The sequence below is a fragment of the Danio aesculapii genome, chromosome 12 (assembly GCF_903798145.1).
Source record: "Danio aesculapii chromosome 12, fDanAes4.1, whole genome shotgun sequence".
NCBI lineage: Eukaryota > Metazoa > Chordata > Actinopteri > Cypriniformes > Danionidae > Danio > Danio aesculapii.
In genome coordinates this window covers 1177179-1189226 of record NC_079446.1, presented here as the reverse complement: position 1 = coordinate 1189226, position 12048 = coordinate 1177179, and the positions used below count along the sequence as shown (strand labels likewise).

General features: G+C 33.9%; 1 protein-coding gene across 1 annotated transcript; it reads left to right on the top strand.

Moving 5' to 3' along the window:
• Window positions 1–3183: 3183 nt before the first annotated feature.
• kdelr2b (KDEL endoplasmic reticulum protein retention receptor 2b) lies at window positions 3184–11691 on the top strand. Its single transcript, XM_056469846.1, has 5 exons — window positions 3184–3425; window positions 4619–4719; window positions 5687–5845; window positions 9079–9331; window positions 11111–11691. Exons 1-5 carry the CDS (start codon window positions 3335–3337, stop codon window positions 11143–11145), a joined length of 639 nt encoding a protein of 212 aa, XP_056325821.1. The 5' UTR covers window positions 3184–3334; the 3' UTR covers window positions 11146–11691.
• Window positions 11692–12048: the final 357 nt, after the last annotated feature.

Below are 12048 nucleotides of genomic sequence, written 5' to 3'. Positions count from 1 at the left end.
TGAAGGTTTTGATCCGTGTTAAACGTTGACTGCTGACGTTTTGGTGCAGACCCTCATTTTGTGCCTCTGATATGTTACTATTATTATTATTATTGTTGTTGTTGTGTGTTTTCTGTCAGTCTAAACAGAACTCTTGATGAGTCTGAAACATCGTAGGACCAAATGAAGACATTATTAATTATTAAATGATGTCTTCTGTTCATTGCACAACACAGCAAGCGTCTAAACATGCATTTACAGTATGTAGGTTCTGGTTAAGATCATGTTTTTCTTGTGTATTAAGTATGTGGTGATTTCATCCATCATGTGTTTACTGTGCAATAAAAGTCCTTGAACTTGATGATGAGGTTAGAGGAACTCGTTTATTATATAATAAATCTAGTTTATTAGTTAAATGCTTGTTGTGTTAGACAATTAAATACATTAAATTAAAAGACAAAGCTAACAGATTAAATTATTGTCAGTGGGGTTATTCTGCTTTTTTATATGATGTATTATAAAAGCTGCAACTTTAATAATTTATAACTTTATTTATATATATATATATATATATATACACACACACACACACACACACACACACAGCTGAAGTCAGGATCATTAGCCCCCCTTGAATTTGTTTTCTTTTTTAAATATTTCCCAAATGATGTTTACCAGAGGAAGGAAATGTTCACAGTATGTCTGATAATCTTTTTTCTTCTGTAGAAAGTCTTATTTGTTTTATTTCGGCTAGAATAAAAGCAGTTATTACTTTTTTTAAACCCATTTTAAGGTCAATATTATTAGCCCCTTTAAGCTAATATTTTTTCGATAGTCTACACAACAAACCATCATTATACAATAACTTGCCTAATTAACCTGCCTAGTTAACCTAATTAACCTAGTTAAGCCTTTAAATGTCACTTTAAGCTGTATAGAAGTGTCTTGAAGAATATCTAGTCTAATATTATTTACTGTCATCATGACAAAGAGAAAATAAATCAGTTATTAGAGATGAGTTATTAAAACTATTATGTTTATAAATGTGTTGAAAAAATCTGTTCTGTGTTAAAAAGAAACTGGGGGAAAAAATCAGTATGGCTAATAATTCCGGTTGCAGCTGCATATAATATTTTTATTATATATAGTCTATGTAAAGAAAGCAAAAGAAAATTGTGAAAGTAATCAGATATCGCACAAATAATAGATATGAATGCATTTAAATATGAATATTTATGCATTTATTTAAAAAAAAGCTAAATAAAATTGAGAAAAAATCATGCATTTCACATATAATATATATGAATATATTTACAGGTGATTTAAAATATATATTTTATTGTGTTCAAACGATTTCTCTTTATTATTGTTGGTTATATAGCATATTTACTAATGTAAGTTTTTTATGTTTATTTGTTTTGATTTATCTTTTCACCAAGGCTGTTTATTTGATCGAAAATAGAGTAAATAAATAATAATGTGTAAATGTAGTATAAATCTAAATGTTTTATGTATGTGAATATACTGTGAATGTTATTTATACACATTTATACATCATTTCAGTCTTCATTATCACGTGATCCTCCAGAAAACTTTTTAAAATGGTTATTATATTAATAATGTTGACATTTAAACGTTTGGCATAAGTAACGAGACATAATTAACATTACAATACTTTCTATTCATCAAAATATAACTATATGCACGCGCTTTATTCGGTGGAGTTGCTTTAGGGGTGTTTAAATAAGAGTTGAAGTCAAACTCACAGATCCTCATGAGCAGGATCAGCAAACTTCACACCCTTCAAAACTCTGAACAGAAATGCAGAGAACATTACACGCTCATGTCAGTTCAGGACGGGCGGCGATTTCAATCACGTGTCATTTGTTACATTTCTCCGCGTAGATCAGGATGAGCCAATCAGAGTTGAGTGCAGATGGAATTTCATGGTCAGATCGAATTTCATTAAGATGATTCCCTTTTATTTTTATTAGCTTCATTTGCGTTTATATATAACACATAGCATGCCTGAAATGTATATATGTGACCCTGGAGCACAAAAACAGTCTTATGATGCACGGGTATATGTTTAGCAATATCCAGAACTATATTGTAGGCCTATGTGACAAAACCATTAATCAAAGCGATCGATTTTTAATGTATGTCAGACCTTATTAAATAAAATTAATGTTCCATTATTTTTTATGTCCAACTGAAAATATTAAAACTTAATTATTTAAAACTCTCACATCTTTATTTAGAGATTAGTTTTTACCCTGTTAGATTAATAGTAATATCTCAGCCACATATTGCTTATTTATCATAACAAATCATACATGAGTGAAACTTTATATATTCAGCTTTCTGTTGATGTGTAAATCTCTATTTAAATCTCCAAGAATGTAGACTTATGACTGATTTGGTGGACATTTGTGCACATAGTTATTATATTAATGGTTAGTTTATTCATTCCTTAGGAAATCTGATTTGCACAGGTGACCCAGTTGATTGACAAAGTCTCACAAATAATCATTTAAACATAATATAGGACATAATGAGTTAATTAAAGGTGAATTAAAATCCATATCCATTCTTCAAACTCATTTAAAGTGGAAATAGTTGGTGTAAATGTATTGTTAAACCTCCTTGTCCAATGATGGGTGAGATGGAGAGTTCATTATTTTACGAGTTATTATATATTGTAATACATTTTTTCATACTTTTTGTATTTTTTATATTATTAATGTGCATTGTCCCTGTCAAATAAACCTGAAATTAAAAAAAAAATCCCTTTGTATGGTTGTATTTTCTTGTTTTTATCCTTAATTTATTGTATTAAAAAGTTTTTGCATGCAAAATACATTTGAGGATTGATTAAAATGGAATTATTTCAATAATTAAATTCATCTGCTTTATTTTAGAGGTTTAGTAAATGCCGCTCATTTTGGACCAGACGGGTGAACAATTTAATTTAATTTAATTTAATTTAATTTAATTTAATTTAATTTAATTTAATTTAATTTAATTTAATTTAATTTAATTTAATTTAATTTAATTTAATTTAATTTAATTTAATTTAATACTCACTCCCGTTACTTTTTGTGAGCCTCCGCGCGCCCCCTACCGGAAGCCTCCTCTTTATACTCCTGAGCAACGCTTGTTTTTCTCTAGTCGCGGAGCTCGGCGCTCATCATCCCGGATCAACCAACCGCAGCCCGGCGTCAGTGTTGGCCACGTCCGCGGGCCACGTCGCTTTTCTCGCCATCTTTCAGTTGGGAAAATCCGTGTTTTATAGCGCTTTTTCGGGGATCGACAGCTCCTGGAAGCGCGTTCACCACAACAGACCCACAGAACCATGAATCTATTCAGACTGACCGGAGATCTGTCGCATTTAGCGGCCATCATCATCCTCCTGCTGAAGATCTGGAAGAGCAGGTCCTGTGCAGGTGATTTCAGTCACTCCTCCACTCATAACACCCAAAACTAACATTGTTTTTAATAGTGAAATGTAACATTCAGTTTAGTATAGCAGGTTTCATTTGTTTACCCGCATTTTTACAACCTTTACCATGGCAAAACTACGTGGTTTCCTTATTTATTGAGGTAAAGTTGGTTTTATATTCGCACATTCGTTGATTTTAAACAGTGATTATAATGTTCATCACGCTACTTTAAATATTAAATCTAAAATGCCATGTAAATGTGACTTTTAAACAAGATTAGCACTATTTAACTGACTAAACAATGTTGTACTTTAGTAGTTGTTGGTTGCTAATATGATTTTCCTATTTATAATTGAGTTTTGCACCCCTAATCATAGTTTTACCATTGTAATTGTAGTAAAACTGAGGTCATACAATGGAAAAAAATTATTTTAGGGTATTTTACTAGCTTAAAGAGTAATTGTATTACGGGAACACACACTCGTGCACTGCTTAGGGGTGATTTTAAGTGTGCTTCGCTATTAGGTTAGCGAAAGTTTGTGTGTCTGATATGTTTATTTAGGCTCTATCTATTGCTTGGCCTCGTTTGAGTGAATTTGTGAGCTTTTGTGTTGTTTTAATGCATGTTTTTAAAGCTCGTCTAGTGAACTAAAGTGTTGTATGGCCTGTAAATCAGCTTGGAGTTTCGCACTGTGCTGGTTATCTGCTCGTAGATGACTAACTTTTAGTGACTTCATTCATTCTGATTGATTAATGCGTTACTCTGACCTCTGACGTGGCAGCAGGATCTCATTAACATATATTGACACTCATTGTAATGACTTTAAGGGCACCTATTATGCAAAACTCACTTTTATAAGGGGTTTAATCCCAGTTGTGTGTGAATATATCCAGCTTCTAATTGTAAACATGAATTAGTTCTATTGTTTATAATCAGACTTGATGAATGAAACACTTTGATTGACATTCTTGCATTGTACATGTCATCAGAGAGGGAAAGCCCCGCCCACTAGTGCACATCTCTCCATCTCATTAGCATAAACAGCAGCCCTGAGTGAGAAGCAGCCGTCTGTCCATTAGCCATTAGAGTGTTTGAGCTGCTGAAGATAATGTCAGCATAGACTAATAGAATTCTAGATGTGGAGTTTTAGATGAACAGGATTGACATAGACTGACAGCATCTCTTCGATTTGCAGGAATATCCGGAAAGAGTCAGATTCTCTTTGCGTTGGTGTTCACCACCAGATATCTGGATCTTCTGACCTCCTTCATTTCCTTGTACAACACCAGCATGAAGGTAAAGTTCAACTGCAGAATTTACAGGTACATTTCGGGCATTTTCCAATTCGTTTTGCTTTAACTTGCATGATGCACAGTTGAAGTCATCCTACTGGAAGTGACATCACTTGGAGCCGTAGATTTTACATTAGATGTCGCCTACGCTATTGTTGTCTATTGGATGGAATTTGTAAACAGAGCCGCCATTTTAGTACAGGGTAGCGCTCCTTTGAAATGAATGTGGGACCAAGGTGCAGTGGAGGACTGTCCATGTGGAGATATATAAACATATATACATATATCTATGATCAGGAGTTTTCCCAGTGATCAGTATGCAAACTTTTTTTTAATTAAGTGAATTATATATAAGTATAAGTAAGTAATGTTATTTATATAGCACAGTTATCGTGCTCGTACACCCAAAGTTATGAGGGGCGCCTCCCCACACCAGTGTGCAGCTCCACTTGGATGATGCTCCGGCAGCCACAGGACAACGGCACCAGTGCTTCACGACACACCAGCTATAGGTGGAGCGGAGAGACAGTTATAGAGCCAATTCAGTGGATGGGGATGATTGGGAGGCCATGATGGGTAAGGGCTGATTGAGGGAATTTGGACACCAGGGTTACACCCCTACTCTTCACCAGAAGTGCCATGGGACTATTAATGAGCACAGAGAGTCAGGACGTCTGTTTACCATCTCACTGAGAGTATAGTGTCTCGTTCACTATACTGGGGCATTAGGACTCACACAGAACACAGGTTGAGCGCCCCCTGCTGGCCTCACTAACACCACTTCCAACAGCAACCTAGTTTTCCCATGTGGTCTCCCATCCAGACACTGACCAGGCTCAGCCCTGCTTGGCTTCAGTGAGTAAGCGCTCTTAGGCTGCAGGGTGACGGTCATTATGGCTCAAAGATGAAAATCTGGCAATGTTTGTTTGTGCTCGTAAGTAAGTTTTTCTGTCGTCTTGTTCCTGATGTAGGTCATCTATATCGCATGTGCCTACGCTACAGTTTACCTGATTTACGCCAAGTTTAAGGCCACGTATGACGGGAACCATGACACTTTCCGGGTGGAGTTTCTGGTGGTGCCGGTCGGAGGTCTGGCGTTTCTTGTCAACCATGACTTCTCTCCTCTGGAGGTGAGACAGAAAACCTGTACTTGTGTTTATGTGAGGATTTACTGTTAGCCGCAGCGTGTTATTTCCTAATAATTCGATAATTGACTGCGATTATTTATTGCGGGTATCCTATAATTACCACACCTAAACGATGTGATTATTTAGTTTGACTGTTGTAGCTGTGAAATATCATTCAGCGTAGTGATATGGAGCTGAAATGCGCTCAACCTGCCGGAAACACTAGCAACATGCTAATTAATGACAGGATTATGCTAATTCATACTAAAATTCATAGTAAAATTATGCAAAATTCATATGCAAAGTCAAACTAGAACCGTCATTTCTACAATAATTCAATCTTGGTATTGCTGATCAGGAAATTAAATCTGAACCTCTTAACTGCTGGTCCTATTTTTATATGCAGACATGAAAATGTCATGATTAACTTAAGTGAAGGCCAATCTTCAATGCTTTGGTGTACAGATTTAAGCTTGGTCTCATTTTAAAGGCAACAGATGCCAGATTGTAGCTGAAGTGAAAACAGTTTAAAGGGCACCTAAGGTGAAAAATCTACTTTTCAAGCTGTTTGGACAGAAATGTGTGTAAGTATCAGTGGTGTAGTCGGGGCTATACGCACGTATACTCAGTATGCCTACTTTTTTCCTCTAGCTGCTTGGGTATTACGACTTCTAAGGATCAATAATTGCGTATACCCTCGGTATACTCACTTGTTTTGCTGATTAGACTAACTGTATACCAATTTTTTTTAACTCCCATCCTAATTAGTTGCAATTGGTGCATTTTTGTTTATATTTTGCGCCATTCCCCGCCCTTGCACGACCGCAGCAGCTGTGAGAAAATTTCGTGAGTTTTTCGAAGTTAACTGAATGATGTCTTCCTGTAACGTTCAGGTTAAATTATAAAACAGCATGGGCGGGTTGGCTGGGAAATAGTACACCACCTTTTTGGTGGGTGTTTTGAGCTGAAACTTTACAGACACATTCTGGGGACACAAAAGACTTATATTAAATATGAAAAAAGGGGTAACCTATGTGCCCTTTAAATAAAAAAAGTATAAAAAAAATGTATGTGCCTTAATTTTTATGAAAACAGTAAAACAATAAATGCAGAATCTATTATATTACATAAAATATGGATTTTACAAAGCTAATTTTAGCCTAAAATTAACACAAAGTTAAAGCTACAAATCTGGACTAATTACATTCAGATTTTGAAGTTGATATCTCCAAAAATACTCTTAGTAAGATTTTGTTTGGATGCAATACCACACACGACCACCAGGTTTACATTGATGACCATGTACGGGCGTCCCTTATGTTTTGAGGAATATGAATTGTATTTTTTCATAATTTGACAACATTTAAGTAGACAAAACTCTAAAGTATGGTGGTATTTGATCTGAATTTACCCTCTAAAACAGTGGTTCTCAAACTTTTAAACCATCGACCCCCAGTTTAAGATCGTTAAGAACTCACGACCCCCCCCCCCCCACTACCAAAGCATATACAAACAATAAAAATAAGCTGTTCACAATATTTTAACTATATTTGCTATACATTACAGGGCTCGAAATTAATTTTTTGCTTGGTAGCACTGGTGCTCCTAACTTTAAAAATGTAGGCGCACTAGCCAAGATTTAGTGGCTCCCACCAATTATCGCACTGTTGCTACAAGTTTTATATAAACAGGTTTATTGCATGTGAAATCAAAACTAACAACAAAAAATATATATGCATGCGTGAGGAAAATATGTCTCGATGAAATCCCGTTATCACAAGAAAATACATTTTTATAACATAATTGAGTTTACATATAGCTGCCACTTGTACGTCTGACAGCGTCTGGCGATTAAATGAAGGATTAAACAGAACCTCTCGTGATTAAAATGTGTAGATGTGGTAAGCAGTTACCTGAAAATGCCGTCCCACAGACTTTACAGTGAACGCTTTAGTTATTATCATAGCGGACATAGCCAATGGAAGTCTTTTATCCACTCTTCAATAAGTATAGCTGGTGTATTAACATTCAGCACATGATCAGTAATCAGATGAGCCATTATTTGTAGCTTTAGGTGGTTTCTAAAAATAAATCTGTCAGTGTTGTTTTCATTCTCATCTGCAGCGCTTTACATTTTCGCGGTTGTAGCTCATGTCATCTAAACACAGGAGGCGTTGACTGAGTGATTGACAGCTGATTTTAGCCAATCGATTTGTTTTCAGTTCTTAGAGAAGTGGACCAATGAGAAGAGTGCGAAGGCAGGGCAAGCGTTGCGGGATTTGTTTACTGCGGCAAGTTGATATGACAAGTTTTAAACTGTTCCTGAGCGCTGCGTTTCAAGTACAAAGATGCATTCTGCGTAAATGTGTCCTAAATACTTTGTCTTTATCAGTAATATCTTTTTAAAAAATCTGAAAATATTAGCTGTAACTTGTAATACTGAAAAAAATATTTATTATAATCACAAAAAAATGACACAATTTTTAAATCACTCTCGCGGACCCCTTGAAATTATTCTGCGACCCCCAGTTTGAAAACCACTGCTCTAAAAAACAACATCTAAACTAGGGCTGCAGGATTCTGGCAAATATGTCAATCGCGTTTTGTTTTGTTGTTGCTTAAATCAAGATCACGATTCTTTCTCACGATTCTGTAAATGTAAATAAAGGTTAATATGATTAGCCTGTTATTATTGTTAATTCTCAAACATATGGTAAAACAACAATAATAATATCAGGCCTGTGTGTAGCTCTACTGCTGCTTAAAATGCTAATTTTGGTATAGTCATTATGGTGGACTTGAACAGACTTTCAATATGTCCTGTTTGATCATTCACAGTAAAACGAAGACATCAGAACCGCTGTTTACATGATAGACTCTTAATCTTATTGTCTTCATCGATATAGAATCAGATTATTGGTGTCCATGTAAACGTACTCCATGTTATATAGATTGTCATGATTGCTATTTGTTTATACTACAATATTATAATTTAAAATTCATCAGTAAGCGTTCCCACATGCTGTAGGGTGATAGTAAATTTATTTAATCTATTATTGATCCTACATAACAAAAAACAAAGCACAGTGGACAAATATGTATTCAGAAGCTATGATTAGATTAGGATTTAGTTGCAAAAACAGTGGCATGATGGAGTTAAACCTTAAACCTGCCTCTGGAAAGTGCTTAAATGTGTCCGTGCAGGAGCACCGCTGACAGATTCGCTGTGTTTTCAGATCTTGTGGACGTTCTCCATCTATCTGGAGTCGGTGTCCATCCTCCCGCAGCTCTTCATGATCAGTAAGACAGGCGAGGCGGAGACCATCACCACTCATTATCTCTTCTTCTTGGGTCTGTACCGCACACTCTATCTCTTCAACTGGATCTGGCGCTTCTACTTCGAGGGTTTCTTCGACATGATCGCCATCGTGGCCGGCGTCGTGCAGACCATCCTCTACTGCGACTTCTTCTATCTATACGTGACCAAAGGTGAGACTTTAGGGCTGATTGGCTTCAAGCAGAAAAACACAATAACTCACAGTACACAATTAATCTGCCAAAGCAGACGTCCAGTTGATAAAATGACTGAACTGTGTGTTTGTTTTGGGCATTTCTTAATTCAAGGGTTTAAACTTATAAGGGAAATTTTGTTTATTATATAAATTAAACTCAAGGCTGTTTATTTCTTTCTTTCTTTTTTAAGTAATGATCAAGCAGTTAGTAGAGCTGTAGGATGATTAAATGAAAACAGAAGATTAGATGGAAATTTTATTTATATATTCATTTATTTTAATGACTGCAGTAGAAATTAGAAGTGTTACTGATCACGGTTGATCCAAAGGATCCACAGTTGATGATTTATATTTGTATATTTTTATTTTATTTTATTTTTTATATTTATATTTCCTTTTGAAGACAAAAAAATTGTCATATATATTTCGCAGCCAAACAAAAGCTTGCTTTTTTAGTGATGGAACATGCTTTTGAGTGTTTAATCTGGAGCTGATTGTGAAATGATGCTTTAGCAATGATCAAACATCACTGTCTCACAATCAGTGAAGAAACACCTATCCCATGATGCATTGAGGGCTACACCACACCTACAGCTTGGATTTTTGCATGCCGCTTAGTTTTTTTAAATGCTTTATTGTGTATATTTATTGTGTGTGTATATATATATATATATTTATTTATTTATTTTTATTTATATATATATATATTTATTTATTTTATTTATATATATATATATATATATTTATTTATTTTATTTATATATATATATATATATATTTATTTATTTATTTATTTATATATATATATATTTATTTATTTTATTTATATATATATATATATATATATATATATATATATATTTATTTATTTATATTTATTCATTTATATATATTTATTTATATATATTTATATATATATATATATTTATTTTTTTATTTATTTATATACTTATTTATATACTGATTTATATATATATTTATATTGATTTATATATATATATATATATATATATATATATATATATATATATATATATATATATATATATATATATATATATATATATATATATATATATATATATATACTATAAATATTAAAATAAATATTAAAAGATATGGCTCTCTGCCCACAATTTAATTTATTTAAATGTATTTTTTATATTTAATTTCATATTTATTTATATATATAATTAGAAGTGCTAAACAGGACACACAGTACAGTAATCACACATGAAACACATACAATATACGCTAAACACAGAACACAAACAGCTCATTTTTATCATTCATAGTCATACACAAACTGATAATATCTCAAATAACACTAAAGTTGGTGATGATCAAAGTAATAATCTGTGATGATGGCAACAGTGATGTCCGTAATAATAATTATAATGATGGAATAAAGACAGATACATACCTCACACATGCATGAGATGTATTGGTACAGAATAATTGGTTTATTTATAGATTTTTTAAGTTGATATTTTATGATTTACACTGTTACCATCATTTATTATTTATTATGCTATACTATCTCTATATGATCCGTATTTTATATATAAATGCATTGATATTCACACTATTCAGAATTCATACTATTCATGTGTGTGTGTGTGTGTGTATGTCTATATATTTATATTTGTCTTAATTGAGAGGTTAACAACATCAGGATCTACACAACTAATGTCATCCTAGTAGATGTTGATCTGCTGTAAATGATGCATTTCTTCATGTTTTTTTTTGTCGTCAGTGTTGAAAGGTAAAAAGCTGAGTCTGCCGGCGTAAGAGTGAAGTCAATCAGGCTGGTGGTGTGGGACGCGGGACCCCGAATACCAGAACGAGGCCAGAGACGGAGGAAAAACCAGCAGATCCGGAGCTGGAACATCTGCAGGCCCCAACACAGAGTCCTGCTTCATGCCTCTCGGCCTACCCTTTTTTATTATTCTGTATAAAAGTAAATGTTTTCTACATGAACCGTGTGCTGCGATTGGGCCGACGGCGTTGTAAGGGACTGATTCTGATAGTGATTTTGTTTAAGAATATTTTCGATTAAAGATTAAAGGAGCGTTTGTTGCTCTGTCGGATAAAAGTGAATGAGGGGAAAAAGGAAACGTTTTTGGCTCAGTTTCTCGATGCAGTAATGTTTTTGTTGAAGACGCTCAGTTCTGCTATTGTTTTTGAACGGCACAATCTTGATGTTTGAGAGATGAAAATATGGAATTTGTACAAATATTAGGAATCATGCCACTGTCTGTCGGCGTACAGTATTGACACTGCCTTTATCACTGTAAACCGCTTCTGAAGAACCAAAAAATAAACCAAACAAACGTACTCGCTGATCATTATTATTATTATTATTATTATTATTATCCAGTTTATTTTAACTTCATTTTGTTTGCTTTGAGCCTTTTTTGGTCTTTTATTATCATTAAATGAGAAGGGGCGGGGCATGTCAGATTCTAGAGAGCATTTGATTGATCAAATCTGATGAGAAACTGAAGTATGAGGTGACGTCAAAAAAGATCCATTTAGGTGGAAGTGACAAACTGCAAGCTTTGGATGTTTATATCAGGTTAATTTCTTCTAAATGTGAATTTTGTCACTGTTTTTGGAGCACACTAGCTTATAGATATCCTTAAAACTAACTAACATCTAAAAAATGTCATTTAATTTCACTGGAACATTTTA